The sequence below is a fragment of the Tachyglossus aculeatus genome, chromosome 11, assembly GCF_015852505.1.
Source record: "Tachyglossus aculeatus isolate mTacAcu1 chromosome 11, mTacAcu1.pri, whole genome shotgun sequence".
Classification (NCBI taxonomy): Eukaryota; Metazoa; Chordata; class Mammalia; order Monotremata; family Tachyglossidae; genus Tachyglossus; species Tachyglossus aculeatus.
In genome coordinates, this window is record NC_052076.1 from 57700868 (window position 1) to 57721453 (window position 20586).

At 45.4% G+C, this 20586-nt stretch overlaps 1 protein-coding gene across 1 annotated transcript in view; it reads left to right on the forward strand.

The window, feature by feature from the left end:
* The first annotated feature begins 593 nt into the window (after positions 1 to 593).
* The window catches only part of LOC119934310 (liver carboxylesterase 1-like), a 28768-nt gene continuing 8775 nt past the window's right edge, over positions 594 to 20586 (forward strand). The window contains exons 1-8 of the mRNA XM_038753763.1: positions 594 to 843; positions 9571 to 9775; positions 11817 to 11958; positions 13549 to 13682; positions 14898 to 15051; positions 15834 to 15938; positions 16851 to 16955; positions 18232 to 18270. Coding sequence (XP_038609691.1) covers positions 774 to 843; positions 9571 to 9775; positions 11817 to 11958; positions 13549 to 13682; positions 14898 to 15051; positions 15834 to 15938; positions 16851 to 16955; positions 18232 to 18270 — 954 coding nt within the window. The 5' untranslated portion in view covers positions 594 to 773. The remainder of the gene's footprint in view (positions 844 to 9570; positions 9776 to 11816; positions 11959 to 13548; positions 13683 to 14897; positions 15052 to 15833; positions 15939 to 16850; positions 16956 to 18231; positions 18271 to 20586) is intronic.

Here is a 20586-nt window from a genome sequence, read left to right on the forward strand (position 1 = left end):
AAGTATCCATGGTCTAGTGGATAGAGCACAGGCCTGGTAATCAGAGACACCTGGGTTCTAATCCTGGCTCTGCCACTTCTCCGGCCGGTGACCTTGGATAAATCACTTTACTTCTCTTTGCCTGAGTTATCTCATCTGTAAAACAGGGATTAAGACTGTGAGCCCCATGTGGGGCAGGGACTGTGACCAAACTGATTAGCTTAAATCTACCCCAGCACTCAGAACAGTGCTTGACACATAGTAAGTGCTTAACAAATAAAATAATTTGGGGGGGGGGGGGGGCGGCCACATCTCCATTAGCATTCTTAGAAGTAGTAGCAATAGTCTAGTAGTATTGTATTTGTTAAAGATTTACTATGTATCAAGCTCTATCACTAGATCATTAGCTCAGCGCATAGAAGAGTAGACCGAGTAAATTGCCTACCTTCAGCGGAAAAGAAATTGCCAGATCCTGTTGAGGGTTAAAGTCTGAGTAAAATTTAAAAAGTTACATAACACTCACTGTATTTGGTAATCCAACAGTTAAATTTGTAATCTAAACATTTTGGACTTAGTCACTTAACTGGGAAAGGTGAGCTATTTATGGGTGTAACTTCGCTGCAGTCACCACTGCTGCTCAAACCCATCTGGGGAATGAAATCAACCTTTTCTCTGTTTGTACCTACGTGAACTGCTCCTTTTCAGTCCGTCCATCCATGCCCCACTTGGGCAGCATTTGAACAAGAGACCTTGCCTTCCACCCCCTTCAGGGGTAATCATTAGCTGGGCCCGTGATGACTCCCACCAGGAGGTTGCTGTTTTCTCTGCTGCTGTCTGCTTCCCTCACAGCTTTCACTGCGCAGGGTAAGATGATAAGATACCTTTCCCCGGGTTGGACTGGGTTCATAGAACAAATTATGGTCCAGAAACCAACAAGGCCCTGAACTCAACTCCTTTGTATTTTCATCTGTATTTTCTCCACTGTATCTCCCCCAGAACTTAGAACTGTTGACGGCACTACCATCCTTCCCGTCTCACAATCCCGCAAACTTGGTGTCATCCTCGACTCTGCTCTCTCGTTCACCCCTCACATCCAAGCCAAAACCTGCCAGTCTCACCTCCGCAACATTGCCAAGATCCGCCCTTTCCTCTCCATCCAAACCGCTACCCTGCTCGTTCAAGCTCTTATCCTATCCCATCTGGATTACTGTATCAGCCTCCTCTCCGATCTCCCATCCTCCTGTCTCTCCCCACTTCAATCCATACTTCACGCCGCTGCCCGGATTGTCTTTGTCCAGAAACGCTCTGGGCATGTTACTCCCCTCCTCAAAAATCTCCAGTGGTTACCAATCAACCTACACATCAGGCAGAAACTCCTCACCCTCGGCTTCAAGGCTGTCCATCACCTGGCCCCCTCCTACCTCACCTCCCTTCTCTCCTTCTACAACTCAGCCCGCACCCTCCGCTCCTCTGCTGCTAATCTCCTCACCATGCCTCCTTCTCGCCTGTCCCATCGTCGACCCCTGGCCCACTCCTCCCCCTGGCCCGGAACGCCCTCCCTCCGCACATCTGCCAAGTTAGCTCTCTTCCTCCCTTCAAAGCCCTACTGAGAGCTCACCTCCTCTGGGAGGCCTTCCCAGACTGAGCCCCCTCCTTCCTTTCCCCCTCCTCCCGCTCTCCATCCCCCCGCCTTACCTCCTTCCCTTCCCCACAGCACCTGTATATATGTATATATGTTTGTATGTATTCATTACTCTATTTATTTATTTTACTTGTACATATTTATTCTATTTATTTTATTTTGTTAATATGTTTTGTTTTGTTCTCTGTCTCCCCCTTCTAGACTGTGAGCCCACTGTTGGGTAGGGACCGTCTCTATATGTTGCCAACTTTTACTTCCCAAGCGCTTAGTACAGTGCTCTGCACACAGTAAGCGCTCAATAAATACGATTGAATGAATGAATGAATGAATGAATGAATGAATAGACCGGGGCTTGACAAATAGTTAAGCACTTAAGAAATACCACTGTTATTATCATCATGATTGATACTGCTTGAACAGACAGAGAATGGGTGTATATATTAACATTTTAAAGATGTGTGGAGTCTGACAGTTTGGGAAAATCTTTAGCTCTCTGTTACCTGCCCTACTGATATACTGCTTAATTAGGTCTAAGCCGACGCTCAGAACTATACTAGGAAACCACTTTTGAAATGGATCTGGTCCATCTTAAAACCAATGGTGCAACAAAGGACTCTCGCACCAACAATTTGGCTGCCTATAGGTTGTAATATGAAGAGTGTAGGTTGTAAGAGTGTAATATGACTAATATGTAGGCTGTAATAGAGAAGAAGCATGGCCTAGTGGATAGGGCATGGGCTTGGGAGGTAGAAGATCCTGGGTTTTAGTCCCAGATCTGCCTCTTCTCTGCTTTGCCACTTTGGGCAAGTCATTTAGCTTCTCTGGGCCTGAGTTACCACATCTATTAAATGGGGATAAAGACTATGATCCCCATGTGGGACAGGGGGATCCCACATGTGTCAAACCTGATTATCTTTTTTCTACCCCAGTGCTTAGAACAGTGTCTGGCATACAGTAAGCACTTAACAAATAGTACCATAAAAAAAACGAATGAAAAGCTGAAAGGCTGATGTTGCAGGGTGAGTCTTGTAATCCAGTGTTTGTGGTAAAGGAGTGGCTGGGGCCCAGGCACGATAAACGGGGGTCACCATGGGGACAAGGCAGATAAAACTGCAATCCAAGAAGAGGTGGTTCTTCTGTTATTGATGCCCTCCTCCACTTGCCAAAATGTCCACCACCCCTCGGTTTTCCAGTCCCAGCCACTTAAAGCCTACTCTGAAACTCTACCTGCCTTGGATTTCAGGGACGGCAGCCGTGAGAAGACAAGGGAAATTAGGGAAAAGATGAAGATGTGGAAAAAGACCTAAGTATTGGCATATTGGGTCACTTTAATAATGCAGTATCCTCTTGGGATCTCCAAATGGCACTCGGGAAATGGAAAAACAGAGAGAATGATAAGAATTATGGTATTGGTTAAGCACTTACTAAGTGCCAGGCAACGTACTAAGTGCTGGGGTGGAGTCAAGCAAATTGGGTTGGACACGGTCCCTGCCCCACACTGTCTCAATCTCCATTTTACAGGTGAGGTAACTGAGGCACAGAGAAGGGGAGTGACTTACCCAAGACCACACAGCAGACAAGTGGCGGAGCAGGAATAGACCCCACATCCTTCTGTCTCCCAGGCTCATGCTCCAGCCACTAAGCCATGCTGCTTCCCATATGCTTCTGTGAAGATTATGCGATCTTTAAAGTGATGCATCAATCAATCAATCAGTGGTATTTATCGAGTGCTTACTATGTGTAGAGCACTGTACTGAGCACTTGGGAGAGTACAACAAAACGGAGTTGGTGGGCACATTCCTTGCCCACAATGAGCTGACAGACTAAACGATAGATGGGTCCCAGTTCCAAATTTGGTTCTGTCCCAGGCTCTCTTGCTGATCTCAGAACTTGAGACCCTAAGAAATGTCATTTCTGGGTCAGACCAGTGGCCCATCAAATCCAATAGTGTGTCTCTGGCAGTGGAATTGGATGTTTGGAGGAACTGTATAATACATACGTCTTAATGTCTACATACATCATAATTTCCCCTCTAGTAACCCATAGTGGACTGCATGAGTTCTTGTGATAAATTCCATGTGCTATCCACCTGCTGTGAGAAGTGTTTCATTTTGTACGTTTGAATTACCCCTTCAAGCTCTGATAGTGTTGTGGTATTCGGTAAATGGCAATTCTGTGTTTGTGTACCCCCTTCACAATTTTGTAAACTTGAATCTTGACCCTCTCAACTCGAGTCTTTCCAGACTGAAGAATTTTAACTCCTTCAGTGGCCTCCTAAGGAGTTCTTCCGTCCTCCTGACTATATTGGTTGCCCGTCTCCAGATGTGCTCCAACTCCCCAGAGCTGCAATATTCCAGGCGTAGATACTCTTTGTGGCCAGGGATCCCATCTACCAACTTTATTATATTGTACTTTCCCGAGCGCTTACGATAGTGCTCTACACACAGTAAGTGCTCAATAAACACCACTGATTGGTTGATTAATTGATTGCAGGTGAGCCACGGCTTTATAAGGGGCCAGTTGAAAATCTTCCCTTTGCCATGGTTTTGCCCCCCTGTAATATGGGCAGGACACCTGCCATCCTTCCTAACTCAGAGGACTGACCTAGAGTGTGGCTGGAATTCATCCAACTCTCAATTATTACCCCCCACCCCGCACCCTTCTCAAGAAACTCCAATGGTTGACCAGCCACCTCTGCAACAAACAGAAATTCCTTACCATTGACTTTAAAGTCTTCAGTCACTTTGCCTCCTCGTACCTTACCTCTCTGATTTCCAAGTTCAAGTTCAATCCTCTAATGCCAACCTACTTACTGTATCTCGATCTCATCTACCTCGCTGCCAACCCCTCACCAACATCCTTCTTCTGACCTGGAACTCCCATCTTCTTCATATCTGACAAACAATCACTCTTCCCTACTTCAAAGCCTTAATAAAAGCACATCTCCTCCAGGAGGCTTTCCCCAACTCAGTCCTCATTTCCTCTTCTCCCACTCCCTTCTGTGTCGCCCTGGTATTTGGATTCCCACCATTCATTCATTCAATCGTATTTATTGAGTGCTTACTCTCACCTCCTTTTCCTGATAATTAGCTGGGAGCTGAGCCGAGAGGAAGAAAAGGGCTGAAATTCCAATTCAGAGATTTATCTGAGCCTTATGAAAGTCTCATCACCATTCTGAACACTTTGCTCAATTAGTCAATGGACTAAGTGTTCCCATTTCTGTAGCTACATTTATTTACATCCTTGGTCATCAACTTATTCATTCAAGAACCATAAGCCATCCCCCTTCAAGATAAAGTCCTCCTAAATTATTTCCTGCTTCTTCCCTTCTGGACCTGATTAAGGAATGTTAGGTATATTTGAGATGCCTGATAGAAGGTCCAGGGTAATAATCATAATGCCATGTATGAAGCACTTACTATATGCCACACACTGTACTCAGCACCCAGGTAGATAATCAGGTTGAATACAGTCCCCATCCCACACAGTGCTCACAGTCTAAGCAGGAGGGGAAAATAGATATTGAATCCCCATTTTATGGATGAGGAATCTAAGGCATAGAGAAGTTCAGTGACTTATTGTCATACAGCAGGCAAGTAGCAGAGTCAGGATTAGAACCCAGGTCTTCTGACTCCTAGGCCTATCGTGTTTCTATTAGACCACATGGCTTGTCAATGATGCTTTCTGTTCTTCACAGACTCTTCCTTCCTCTCCTTTCCTGCTGACATGGGGCCGTTGGGCCTGAGGCACCTCTTGGAAATGACTCCAACAGTAGGACAAGGAGGAGGATGAGGAAGGGGAGGAGGAAGAGGGGAAAGAGGAGGAAAAGGAAGAGGAGAAGGAGGAGGAATGGCATTTATTAATTGTCCACTTGGTGCAGGGCCCTGGACTAAGCACTTGGGAAGTCCAGCTTAAGAAATAACACATTCCCTGTTTACAATAAACTTGCTTTCTTACAGAGAGCAGAATGTAACACTGAATATAACCCCACAAATTCTGGCAGTATTCTGGGCCTTTGGGTGTTCTTGCATTCAAGGAGTTTCCAGTGTCCAGGTGCAACAAACAATCCCTGGATTCAGAAAGAGAGCCGCAGGCTTGATAGAGCTCACTCCCTGATTACTGACAGCTCACCAAAATTTTGGTTGGGGGGATTTGTCCCTGGACCCAGCTGTTAAAGTCTCGGCGATGAGAGAGAATCTACCTGCAAGGTTTGAGGAGGTCATGGAGAAAGGCTAGTGTGGGGCCAGAAAGCAAGTAAGCAGCTCTGGAAGTCTTCTCTTTTCCCTGCCTTTTGGTTCAGGGCCAGAATAATATTAATAAAAAAATAATAATAATATTGGCATTTATTAAGCACTTACTATGTGCAAAGCACTGTTCAAAGCGCTGGGGAGGTTACACGGTGGTTAGGTTGTCCCACGGGGGGGGCTCACAGTCTTAATCTCCATTTTACAGATGAGGGAACTGAGGCACAGAGAAGTGAAGTGACTTGCCCAAAGTCGCCCAGCTGACAAGTGGCAGAGCCAGGATTAGAACCCATGTCCTCTGACTCCCAAGCCCGTGCTCTTTCCACTGAGCCACGCTGCTTCTCTCTTACTTGCCAGAAGCAAGTAAGCTTCTGTGGAAGTCTTCCCCTTTCCTTATCTGTTGGTTTCCATGGTTTTCATACTATCTCAGTCAGGTAAATCTTAGACTGTCAGCCCCATGTGAGGCAGGAACTAGGCCCAACTTAATTAACTTGTACCTACCCCAGCACTTAGAAGAGTGTTTGTCACAATAAATACCATAAAAAAAACCCTGAATTCTAGTTGAACAAGGCATATGATCCACATATGATCCTGGGCCGTTAATGCTAGTTAAGATTAAGGATTCAGATGACAAATCTCCTGACTGTAAGCTCCTGGTTGGCAGGGAGTGTGACTACCAACTCTGTTGTACTCTCCCAAGCACTTAGTTGAGTGGTCTGCATACAGTAAGCACTCAAGAAATACCATTGACTGATTGATTGACAATGATGAATGGGCGGAAAGAGAAAGAAAGCCCTGCTTTTCCTGGTTACTATCACAAAGACCCTTGCCTTCACAGAGGTGAGCGTAATTGGTTCTGAGAAGGAATCATACACATTTCGTCATCGTCATCGATGGTTTTTATTGCGCACTTTCTATGTGCAGAGCTCTGTACTAAGCGCTGGGGAAAGTACAATAATAATAATATAATAATAATGATGGCATTTATTAAGCGCTTACTATGTGCAAAGCACTGTTCTAAGTGCTGGGGAGGTTACAAGGTGATCAGGTTGTCCCATGTGGGGCTCACAGTCTTAATCCCCATTTTACAGTTGAGGTAACTGAGTCACAGAGAAGTTAAGTGACTTGCCCAAAGTCACACAGCTGACAAGTGGCAGAGCCGGGATTTGAACCCATGACCTCTCACTCCAAAGCCCAGGCGCTTTCCACTGAGCCACACTGCTTCTCTAATAATAATAATGATAATGACATTTTAGACTGTGAGCCCACTGTTGGGTAGGGACTGTCTCTATATGTTGCCAATTTGTACTTCCCAAGCGCTTAGTACAGTGCTCTGCACACAGTAAGTGCTCAATAAATACGATTGATGATGATGACATTTATTAAGTGCTTACTATGTGCAAAGTGCTGTTCTAAACGCTGAGGAGGTTGCGAGATGATCAGGTTGTCCCATGGAGGGCTCACAGTCTTAATCCCCATTTTATAGATGAGGTAACAGGCACAGAGAAGTTAAGTGACTTGCCCAAAGTCACACAGCTGACAAATTGGAGGAGCTGGGATTTGAACCCATGACCTCTGACATTCCCTGCCCATATTTTTCAATAGATACTCAACCCTCTCTTGCCTCCCTCCTCCCTAGAAAGTGGGGAAAATACTAAAACATCTAATCCCGTCACCTTCCCCAAGGGCATCATGAGTGAACATCTTTGCTAATAACAAACCACATTATTGGCTCCTTGGATGAGTGTCCGATAGGAGATAGTATTGAACAGGTAGTAGATTCACTCTTTTCCCCATAATAATCAAAACTGGGTACAAACATATAAAGGCATTGTGGAGGGAAATTTACAATTGCAAAAAATGTTTTCATTTGGAACATAAGTTAGGTAAGTCAAATTGGTAGCTAACACTCAGTGTAGATCGAAGATGTCTCTCTTAACACTGCATGGCTCAGTGGAAAGAGTGCGGGCTTTGGAGTCAGAGGTAATGGGTTCAAATTCCGGCTCCGCCAATTGTCAGCTGTGTGACTTTGGGCAAGTCACTTAACTTTTCTGTGCCTCAGTTTCCTCATCTGTAAAATGGGGATTAAGACTGTGAGCCCCCACCCCCGTGGGACAACCTGATCACCTTGTAACCTCCCCAGTGCTTAGAACAGTGCTTTGCTCATAGTAAACACTTAATAAATGCCATCATCATCATCATCACTGACCAAAACTGCCTAAATCAATGAGCATTATGAGTCTCCAGGAAAAGTTTCCTTGAACTTTAAGAGAAAATTGGCATGAATTAGAGCAAAAGATAAACAGAAAGAAGGAATTTCCTGCCTGTCGGTGTGGATAAATAGTGGAACAGAGTCCTGGAGAAGGTTGTGAAATTACAAGCCCTGAAGATCTTAAAAAAAAACAAAAGGAAAGAATAGAAAACCAGTTGCTCAGCATGCTTTTGTCATTTACCTGCCTGGAGGCAGATCATGACCCTTTCAGTGTTTCCTTCATCTCTATTATTATTATCAAGTGGCCCCCAGCTAGACTGCAAGCTCATTGCGAGCAGGGATTGTCATTTTTTATTGCTGTGTTGTACTCTCCCAAGCCCTTAGTACAGTGCTCCGCACCCAGTAAGCACTCAATAAGTACAATTGAATGAAAGTGCTGTCGAGTCATTTCTGATTCTTAGCGACTCAATGGATATATTTTCTGCAGAACATCCTGTCTTCTTCCATAATCCGTAACCTTTCTAATGGTTCTTCTGTTACCGTTGCTATGGTCTCTATCCATCTAAGTGCTGGTCTACCTCTTCCCCGTTTTCCCTGGACTTTTCCTAGCATTAGAGTCTTCTCCAGAGAATTCGTCCTCCTGATTATGTGTCCAAATTATGCTAATCTAAATCGAGTGATTTGACCTTCCGAAGACCACCTTGTCTTAATTTGCTCCAAAATCCATTTGTTTGTTTATTGGGCAGTCCATGGTATTTGCAAAAGCCTTCTCCAACACCACATTTCAAAAGAATCAATGCTCTTTCTGTCCTGTTTTTTCACTCTCCAGCCTTCAGATCCATACACAGTCACTGGGAAAACCATAGAACTGACTATTTGTCTTTTTGTGGCAATTATTACATCAGCACATTTCATGACTTTTTCCACGCTCTTCATAGCAAGACTTCCTAACATTAATCTTCGGTGTACTTCTTGACTACTAATTCCTTTATTATTGATTATCAATTCCAGGAGAGAAAAACTGTCCATCATTTCTATCTTCTCTCCATCCACTATGCATGTGTTAGAACTTCCAGTTGTCATGATCTTTGTTTTCTTGACATTCAAATGTAGGCCCATCTTTTTGCTCTGCTCCTTATCTTTTAATAACAAACCCTTCAGAACTTCTTCACCTTCTTCTAGAAGGCTAGTATCATCAGCATACTAAGGTTGTTTATATTCTTTCCTCCAATCTTTACCACCCGTTCATCTACAACCAATCTGGCTTCTCTCACTATGTATTCTGTATAAAGGATGCACAGGTAAGGCGATAAGATACATCTCTGTCTTACATTCTTACTAATGGGAAATCAATTTAGGGTTCCAAAATTCAAATTATGAAAACATAGCAAAAGCACAAGCAAAAAGGCTTGGAAGAAGAAATAGAAAGCTTTTGCACTCCAGAAAAACTTGAACTAATAGAAAATCACTTGTTTTCTCTAAATTTCTTGCAGAACACAATGAGGAGCAACCTGTGGTGGACACCAAACATGGGAAAGTCCAAGGAAAGCGAGTGGGAATCCAAGGGTTTGACAAAACAATCAGTGTCTTCTTGGGAATCCCCTTTGCCAAGCCCCCCCTGGGGGAGCTGAGATTCGCTCCCCCACAACCAGCTGTGCCCTGGGACTATGTGAAGGATGCCCATTCTCACCCACCTATGTAAGTCCTATCGACTGCCTTTGTTTCCCCAGGGGAGGGAGAGCTAGGTACAGGAGCAGAAAGAGGAAAGGATGAAGGGAGGGAAGGAGAGGAAAGAAAAGTTGTAAATATTTTTTATATTGTCTACCTTGTTTGTAAGCAGCTTTCTAAGCCAGGAAACTGCCGCTTTGTCATTCTGGACTTCCTGACCAGCTAGTGCCATGCACTGCATCATACGAATGCCCAGTATATTCTAATATCACTACCACTATTGATTGGGAATCTATTCTAAGTCTTACAGATTTGCAAATTTTGTTCCTAGGACATGAAGGAACTAGCTTTCTGACACCCCACGCGCCCCACCAGCCAAACAGAATGAGCGATAACGCTGCTATGAGCCCTGAGCCTCAGAAAATAAAGTTGGCATCTCCGGGGTGGTGAAATTTGATTGCAGTTATACATCAGACAAATCCCTGGGAGTCTGTTGTTTGGCACAAAGACAAATGCCCTTGGCCTTTGCTTGCTATTTCTGGCTCATTGCAAGTGCCTACGCAAGTCACCTAACAATCACTCCAATCGGGTTTTGTGCATTTGTGGCCCATGTCCTCATGGTTCCCAAATGGGTCACCCTTAAAAATCTTCATGACCCATCTCCAAGGCCCTCCCTCCCATGCTCCAGGCTCCGAGCCTCCCAGAGCACAGAGCGCCGAACCCTTCCTAGACTCTACAAATCAGTTTTGCCATCCCTCTGGCTCCCAGCCCTTAATCCACCTACATGGGAATTCTATTTTGAACTCAGACCTGACCCGTAGACTCTCTGCCCATACCTAACCCCAAAGCCTCCTCAAATGGCTCAACTTATAAATCGGCTGCAGGTTCTCATGGGAACCTCTAAAGTGGGTCCAGGTGGCAGCCTCCCTCCTCTGCCCGGTTCCTTCTCCTGATTCTTAGGTAGTTGCCCTGTCTGTCCCGGAGCTCTCTCCTTCAGATATAGAGGTATGGCCTGGAGGTAAGGCTGGATGGGGCAGGTCACAAAGGGGACAGAAAAGGAAAACAAAGCTGGAAAAGGCCAGGAAGCCCTCAGGTAGGACCAAACACAGTCCTGGCTGTACTTTCCCTGGGAAATATGGTGGTGGCAGTGGTGGCAACAGCAGCCACCCAGTTCCTCAGTGGAACACCTCCTCACTGGACCCTCCCCTACATCCTAACACTAGTTGCCTGGCCGGACTCACAACTTTGCTCCCTAGGTCAGGTGGGTTCAATTGTGCGTGTTAGGGTCCTTTGCCAATCTCTACAGAAACCCTTCAGCACATCCCTTCTGCACCACTACTGATCTCTTCCTAACGTATATGTCTTATTTCTTTTTATTAGCTCTTATTCCTGTTATTTGTACCAATCAAATAATCAATGGTATTTATTAAGCACTTACTGTGTGCAGAGCACAGTGCTAAGTGCTTGGGAGAGTACAGTACAACAGAATTGGTTCTCTGTCTCCCCCTTTTAGACTGTGAGCCCACTGTTGGGTAGGGACTGTCTCTATATGTTGCCAATTTGTACTTCCCAAGCGCTTAGTACAGTGCTCTGCACATAGTAAGCGCTCAATAAATACGATTGATGATGATGATGATAATGTGTTCCTTGCCCACATAGAGCTCACAGTCTAGTCACGCCTTCATTTGTGTTTGTATGTCATTGTCTCATTTCCCCCTTTAGAGGAAAACACCTTGTGTTCAGAGACCCTGACTTGCCCTTCCTCTGTCTCTCCCCACAGTTGATTCTCAGTAAACATTGCTGGCAGACTGAAGAAAGGGAGGTGGTGGTGGGAGAGGTGACTGAGGAGGACACTGGGAGAGGTGCACCCCAACTTCTAACACCATTGTTTCTAAACCTAGGGGGATTCGACCCCTTCTATAAAATTGGAGAGGAAAATGTCACACTGAGATGAAAAACTTAACCATGCTAACAAAAACCAACTTCATCATGACAAATGTATGAATCCAGGATGGGTAGCCCAGTCTTTGGAGAGTCAACAGTGATTCTTGTCTCTTTTTCATCAATTCAGGTGCATTCAGGAGCCAATTTTTCAGCAACTGCCCTCAGATGTCATAATTGGAAAAGAAGCTATCTCCTTCAAATTTTCAGAAGACTGCTTGTACCTCAGTATTTATACTCCAGCTGACCTGACAAAGAGCACAAAGCTCCCTGTAAGGCAACAGTTTGCTATCTCCCTGTCATTCCTCTTTCAACTAATTGTCCTCTAATTTCATTGTTTAAGTCTTGAGCGGGGGAACAAAGGGCTATAAATCTGCTGTCCACCCTGAAAACTAAGCATCAGTCTGTCCTGATGCCTGCACTGCCAGATGGCCTGATATTAGGGAAGCCCCCAGTCTCTGGGCCTCGGTTTTTCCAGTTATAAAGTGGAGACATTGATACTGAGAATAAATACTTTATAGAGAAATAGGAACGTCACTATTTCCTTGTAAATTGAAAAGATTACTCTATGCCCATTACTATTCCTTTAAGTGCTAACAATGGGCACTTACACCATACTAAACCCTGGAGTAAATACACAGAAATATGATTTAGACAGGTATCTGAACCACAGTGGGCTAGCAATCCAAGTGAAGAGAGGGCAAACACCTAGAACAATAGGAATGTAATCTAACCATAGTGAAAACAAGTTAAAATTCAACCATCAAAAATATGAACAGGCAACTATATCAGTGAAACACTACTGGGAGGGATCAATCTTTAGGAGCTCACCATTCCAGGCAAACATCCTTGGGGAGACAGCAGTGCTTAGAACAGTGCTCAGTGCTTAGAACAGTGCTTGGCACATAGTAAGCACTTAAGACTGTGAGCCTTTTGTTGGGTAGGGATTGTCTCTCTCTGTGGCTGAATTCCACTTTCTAAGCGCATAGTATAGTGCTCTGCACACGGTAAGCACTCAATAAATATGATTGAATGAATGAATGAACAATTACCATAATTATTATCCTCCCCAACATTCAGACTGGGGTGAGGCGAGTTTCTGTCCCAGTTGCCCTCCTGGGGGGATGAGGTTTGTGTCAGTGGGGGAGGAGGAAGGTGACCCCCACTATGGCCCAGGGATGTGGAGAGCTTGAGTCACTTGAGACTCAGTTTCTCTTCTTAGTTCCAGTATTTCACACTTAATCCCAATCCACGATGAAATAGCAGCTTTCTCTCCTCCTTCCACCCACAACCTGAGAGACAAACCGGAACTCCTCAGAGTAAGCTCCAGCCCAAACCCTTATGCTACAGCTACAACTGCATGTCACACTTAACACTGTAATAATTATAAATGTGGTATTTGTGTGAGCCCAACGTGGGACAACCTGATGACCTTGCATTATCCCCAGTGCTTAGAACAGTGCTTGGCACACAATTAACACTTAACAAATGCTATTATATTATTATTATTATTGAACGCTTATTGTATGCCAGGCACTGTACTAAGCCTTGAGATGGATACAAGCAAATCGGGTTGGACAGAGTCCATATGGGGCCTTCACGGTCCTAATCCCCATTTTACAGATGAGGTAACTGAGGCCCAGAGAAGGGAAACGACCTGCCCAAGGTCACACAGCAGACAAATGGTGGAGCCGAGGTTAGAACCCAGGTCCATCCGACTTCCAGGCCTGTGCTCTATGAACTAAGCTGGCAAAGCAGAGGCAAAGCTAGCCCAGAGCTGTCGGAATTCGGCACCTTTGGAGAGTTCACTTTTTCCCCGAGGCAGAGGCGGTGACCAAGAAGACTGTTTGTTCTCTGTGCAGGTGATGGTGTGGATCCACGGAGGGGCTTTAGTGGTGGGTGGCGCTTCCATCTATGATGGCTCAGTGTTAGCAGCCTTTGAGAATGTGGTGGTGGTGACCATTCAGTACCGACTGGGCATCTTCGGATTCTTCAGGTAAACCCTTAAGCCATTTAAGCCAAGTGAGTTCATGCTTTATGAGCATCCTTAGGGGGTTGAGGTAGGGCTCCACACTAGAAGCTATATCTATTAAGCTCTTTCTTAATAGTAGAAAGCTTGAAATCATCTTTACAACCACCCACAGGGGTCACTTTCCAGAATGGCTTCAAGGCTTTCCATCACCTCACCCCCTCCTACAGCCCAGCCCGCATCCTCCATTCCTCTGCCGCAAACCTCCTCACTGTACCTTGTTCTCACCTGTCCCGCCATCGACCCCCAGCCCACGTCCTCCCTCCTGGCCTGGAATGCCCTCTCTCTGCCCATCTGCCAAGCTAGCTCTCTTCCTCCCTTCAAAGCCCTACTGAGAGCTCACCTCCTCCAGGAGGCCTTCCCAGACTGATCCCCCTTTTTCCTCTCCTCCTCCCCATCCCCCACCACCTCCTTCCCCTCCCCACAGCACCTGTATATATGTTTGTACAGATTAATTACTCTATTTATTTCACTTGTACATATTTACTATTCTATTTACTTTGTTAATGATATGCATCTAGCTTTAATTCTATTTGTTCTGATGACTTGACACCTGTCCACATGTTTTGTTTTGTTGTCTGTCTCCCCCTTCTAGACTGTGAGCCCATTGTCGGGTAGGGACCGTCTCTAAATGTTGCCGACTTGTACTTCCCAAGCGCTTAGTACAGTGCTCTGCACACAGTAAGCGCTCAATAAATACAATTAAATAAATGAATGAATGAATGAATGAACGGAGAATGCCGAATGTCTCCATTTGAGGTAAGAGAGTACGTAGAAGTTAATGGACAAAAGAGACAGCTAAGCTTGCATTCCCCTGCATTTGGGACTTAAGAGTTGCTTAGTTGGGAGGGGAGAAAGCAAGGGACAGTGATGTACACAACAGAGTGGTTAGAGCAAATTATTTGTGTCGGGTTAAGCTGTTCCACATTTCTTTTTCAACACCACCAACATTCCTGCTCAGGTGCAGGTTGGTCTCTTTCCGTGGTTTCAGGGTTCCCACATCTCTAGACTGTCCACTCGTTAAGGACGTGGATCATGTCCGCTAATTCTGTTTTGTTGAACTTTCCCAAGTGCTTACTCTGCACATAGTAAGTGCTCAATAAATACCATGGATCGATTAATACCGCTTGCCCTAAAGTACCAGGCCGCTCTCTGCATCCTTCCTCCCGCCCTGACTTTCAGCACCGGAGACGAACATGCTCGAGGGAACTGGGGCTACCTGGACCAAGTGGCGGCCTTGCAGTGGGTCCAGGAGAACATCGCCAGTTTTGGAGGAGACCCAGGGTTGGTGACCATCTTTGGGGAGTCTGCCGGAGCTGTCAGTGTTTCTGCTCTTGTAAGTTTTCAGGGCCTAACAATTTAGAAAATGTCTGCTCACATCTAAGCATTTTCACGGAAATTAGCTAGGTCACGGACATGCAAACAGGACTCCAACGAGGAAAAGAACAGCTTTTGTCTGTTTTGGAAGTCAACCAAATAGCACCACGGCATCTTGGAAATAGCCAATCAACTACTCATCCAGGGCAAGTAATAATGTGAACACTTGAGCCCACTGTTGGGTAGGGACTGTCTCTATATGTTGCCAACTTGTACTTCCCAAGTGCTTAGTACAGTGCTCTGCACATAGTAAGCGCTCAATAAATACGATTAACTGAGGTTATTTTATTTTATTAATTTAATTTAATTTAATTTTACTTGTACATATTTACTATTCTATTTATTTTGTTAATGATGTGTATTTAGCTTTAATTCTATTTATTCTGACGACTTGACACCTGTCCGTATGTTTTGTTTTGTTGTCCGTCTCCCCCTTCTAGACTGTGAGCCCGTTGTTGGGTAGGGACCGTCTCTATGTGTTGCCGACTTGTACTTCCCAAGCGGTTAGTACAGTGCTCTGCACACAGTAAGCGCTCAATAAATACAATTGAATGAATGAATGAAATTCATTTAGCTGTCACTAACTCTCTGAGAGGGAGGGCCGGCTGGTAAGGGGGCAGTGAGACTCAGAAATTGTTAATGATTATGTCCAAGGCTACTCTGCATGGATACAAACTGCGGTGACCAAACTGCAATCTTTGTCCTAGACTCCCATGTCTCTTTCTTTACATATTTCCCCAGGTTGTGTCTCCTTTGGCCAAGAACCTCTTCCACCGGGCTATTTCCGAGAGCGGCACCGTCCTCTTCCATGTTTTGTTCAACCCTAACATTAAACCAGTAGCAAACGTAAGTCCCTGAGTTTGAACCATTTGAGAATCCTTTTTGCTTTTTGTATCTTCTAAGATCCATCCTCCGGAGTATTAACCATTGCAGACTTGTTTAGTTCTACTCCTGAACTTAGCAAGATATAGAGGCAGGTGCCTAAGACTGGGAATTAGGAGTTCTGGGCTGTAGTCCTAGCTCTGCCATTGGCCTGCTGCATGTGACCTTGGGCAAGTCACTTTACCTCCCTGAGCTCAGTTTCCATGTCTATAAAATGGGAAAAAGATACCAGCTCTCCTAAATTGTGATTCTCTTTGTGGGACAGGAATTGAGACTAATCTGATCATCTTGTATCTACCCCAGAGTTTAGCACAGTGCTTCATAGTCAGTGCTTAATAAATACCATTAAGAAGGAGACTATGTACACTCGGTTCTGCCACAGCATGTCTTTCTATTTTGCATTTTGGCTAGAAAATGACAGCAGAATTAGGGAACAGTCTTCTGACAATCCTAGCCTGTCCCAAAACAGTGCAGTATAGGGTTGGAAGAAATGCGTGAGTGTGCATGCAAAACATCAATTATGGTGAGTGCTAAAATGTGAATTTTCCTTAACATGGAAATTCTGGTCCTTTAACAGAACTGAGCTCCATATATGAATACAAATGTGCATACCTGTCCATCACATGGAGAATGTTAACTTTAGGAATTAGCCCATAACCTATTCATGTCTGGAGAACTATGTTTAGGATGCTATTAGGGGCATTATTAATTTTGAAGAGCAGGTGCACCCTTATGCTTCATGGAACAGACTTGAAGGCTTCTGAAAGTCCATTTTGGGGCATAGCCAAAAAATGTGTTTGGCTATGGAGTTTACAGAGGCCAAGCTGTAGAATGAACCAAATGTGGCAGGTTACAATCAATGGTCATTAATTACAGAAAATGGCCACGCTCGCTGGATGTAAAACCACCACGTCAGCATCCATGGTTCACTGTCTGCGGCAGCGGACTGAGGAGGAGATCCTGGAAATCACGGTGAAGATGGTAGGTGAAACAGTTCCCAGCCACTACTTTGATTAATTTTCCTTATGTGGGATCACTTAAGACTTTTATCTGACCCAGCTCCAGGCTAGGGAGCTCTGTGGACTGATAAGCATTTCCTGGACAAGGATTGGCTTCTGTAGCACAGGTGGATGGAAATTACTCTGCTTTTTAATAAGAATGTGTTTACAGCAAGCCCCTCCCCTGGCCCCCCCCATTCACTCTGGTTACTTTGAAGACAACCCCCTCCATTATCCAAATTAAAGGGGATTTTTTTTCTTCCTAGAGAAGATGTAATAGTACTTCAACACATGTACAACTAAATGGGAAGGTTTCAGAAAGCTGGGGGGGACATTGACCTTCCTGGGTCATGGAAACGACCCCAAGTCACTTGTAGTGAAAACTGGGAAAAACAACAACAGCTTTTGGTAATCCTTTAGGGAGGGTTGGGTTACTTACACCCCAGATGGCTCTTTCAGCTGTAAAATAGGGTGTCCATTTATGGGTCCATTCTAGACCCACTTGCCGGGTATCTGTGACAGGAACTCAGGGCTGCCCTCATCCAGGAGTGTGGGGTGAGTCAAACGAAAGTGCTCTGTTACCTCCAAATGCAGGTCTTCTTGCCTCCAGTGCTTCCATCCTTGGGGACATGGTTCAAAATTAGGTTCATTTCAGAGAATTTTTGTTGTGGGGACACCTCCTCCAGCTTCCGGCTGAGGCCCCTGAGAAGGAGGAAAAGAGTCAGCCTCCGATGACACTCTGTGATTGATCTGGAGTCAGAGTGATCCCCACCTTGCTGGGACAGCCTTCCACCCTTGTTCTAACCGGTTTTGATGCAGATGGGCGGAAGGTAGCAAGGCCTAGCAGAAAGACCACAGGCCTGGAGTCTGAGGATCTGGGTTCTAATTCTGACTCGGCCACTTTTCTGCCGTGTGTGACCTGGGGCAAGTCATTTAACTTCTCTGCACCTCAGTTTCCTCATCTGTAAAAGGGGGACTTAGTATCCATTCTCCCTCCTACTTGGCTTGTGAGCCCCATGTGGGACTGGGATGGTGTCCAATCTGGTCATCTTGTACCTACCCACTGCTTAGTACAGTGCTTGGCACATAGTAAGCAACAAATACCACTAAAAAACCTCAAAGGTGCAGGGGAGAACAGTGGGGGAAGAGAGCCACTGATTCCTGGGATTGAACCAAATCCGACAGGTTGAGGGGAGAAAATCATGCCTGTGGCTAGGAACGTCTCTCATCCACTCTCGGTTTTTTGTTTTGTATGGCAGGACTTATTCAAAGTAGACTTAAAGGGAGACCCCACGAAGGTAAGTTTGCTGGCTTGTACGTATCTACTACTCTATTTTATTAATGATGTGCATATAGCTATAATTCTATTTATTCTGACGGTTTTGACACCTGCCTATATGTTTTGTTTTGTTGTCCGTCTCCCCCTTCCAGACTGTGAGCCCGTTGTTGGGTAGAGACCATCTGTCTATGTTGCCGATTTGTACTTCCCAAGCGCTTAATACAGTCACTGCACACAGTAAGCGCTCAATAAATACGATTGAATGAATGGCTTCTCAATTACAGGTTTGAGCTCGAGCTGCTTCCAGCTGCAGTTCATTCATTCATTCCTATTTATTAAGTGATTACTGTGTGCAGATCACTGTACTAAAGGCGGGAAAGGTACGTGCCCAGCTGTACTGCTTTGTTCTGTGTCCCTGCACATAAGCTCCCTTCACTCCCAGAGGCTATTTGCTCCTTAAAATCCAGGCTCTTCAGCCCCCTTAGCAGGGGAAGTCTCTCTATGGCCTGCTAGCTGAACCTAGCATGGCTGATTCGCACCAACCTACTGCATGTGGAGTGAATTAACAGACCCTCTGCCCAGAAGGACTGGAAAGGACTGCCCGGATTATCTTTGTCCAGAAACACTCTGGACATATTACTCCCCTCCTCAAAAACCTCCAATGGCTACCGATCAATCTGCGCATCAGGCAGAAACTCCTCACCCTGGGCTTCAAGGCTGTCCATCACCTCGCCCCCTCCTACCTCACCTCCCTTCTCTCCTTCTCCAGCCCAGCCCGCACCCTCCGCTCCTCCACCACTAATCTCCTCACTGTACCTCGCTCTCGCCTGTCCCGCCATCGACCCCCGGCCCACGTCATCCCCCGGGCCTGGAATGCTCTCCCTCTGCCCATCCGCCAAGCTAGCTCTCTTCCTCCCTTCAAGGCCCTGCTGAGAGCTCACCTCCTCCAGGAGGCCTTCCCAGACTGAGCCCCTTCTTTCCTCTCCCCCTCGTCCCCCTCTCCATCCCCCCATCTTACCTCCTTCCCTTCCCCACAGCACCTGTATATATGTATATATGGTTGTACATATTTATTACTCTATTTATTTATTTATTTATTTATTTATTTTACTTGTACATTTCTATCCTAGTTATTTTATTTTGTTGGTATGTTTGGTTCTGTTCTCTGTCTCCCCCTTTTAGACTGTGAGCCCACTGTTGGGTAGGGACTGTCTCTATGTGATGCCAATTTGTACTTCCCAAGCGCTTAGTACAGTGCTCTGCACATAGTAAGCGCTCAATAAATACGATTGATTGATTGATTGATTGATTGAAATAAACCAAGCCCTGCCCAGGAGCCTGTAATCAACTGGTTACTGCCCCCCAACCTTGACAGCCTGCCTCATGCTATTACTCCATACCCAATATTTATTGCTCAGAGTAAATTAAACATAATGCTATTGGCTACTTTTGTTTGACTTAATGATTGACCAACTCTGTGCAGAGCCCTGCTCTCTGTTCAGTTGAGGTTCCAGATCTTTTCCCCTCAGGTTCAGTGCAGAGCAAACATTTTTCTCCCACCAGATAGCAGCCATGGCAAATTAGCAGCCCCTTAGTTTTCTGACATTGTCACGGCCTGCTCTTCTTTCGGAGTTTAGAGTTTCTGACCTAGGTGAGCTCCTGGTCCCGGGCCCTAGCCCTGATTGGGGCAGAGGTGGGGGGAAGCAGATAGGTGATAGTCGTGATGATGGAACAGAAGTGGTCGAGTGTTGGGGAAGAAAGGACCACTGAACTGTGCGGCAGAAACCTCGACCCATCGGCATCAGGGGCGGCATCAGTGACAATGATGGTGCTGCCAAAGTCTCCAGCCCTCTGACCAGACTCTCCCCATGATACCAAACAGAGAAAACCAGTCAATCAATCTGTCTTATTTACTGAGTGCTTACTGTGTGCAGGGCACTGAACTAAGCGCTCGGGAGAGTACAACACAACAACAGACACATTCCGGGGCCACAAGCTTCCAGTCAGTAACACTTCACGAGCAAACAATACCACCTACTCTTGTAACATCACTATCATCATCCTTTAGACTGTAAGCTCTCTGTGGGCAGGATATGTGTCTGTTGTATTCTACTCTCCCCAGTGCTTAGTCCAGTGCTCTGTACATAGTAAGAGCTCAGTAAATACCACTGGATGATCATCATCATCAAGAGAAGTAATTGAACACCTACAGGGAATGGGGCTCAGGAGTGAACAGTGTAATATAGGGAGGTGGAGCAGGGTGTCAATTTCAGGTAATGAAGAAACAGGTTTTCCTAAGAGCCAGGAATCTGTGCATGTTGAGAGCTTGTTATCC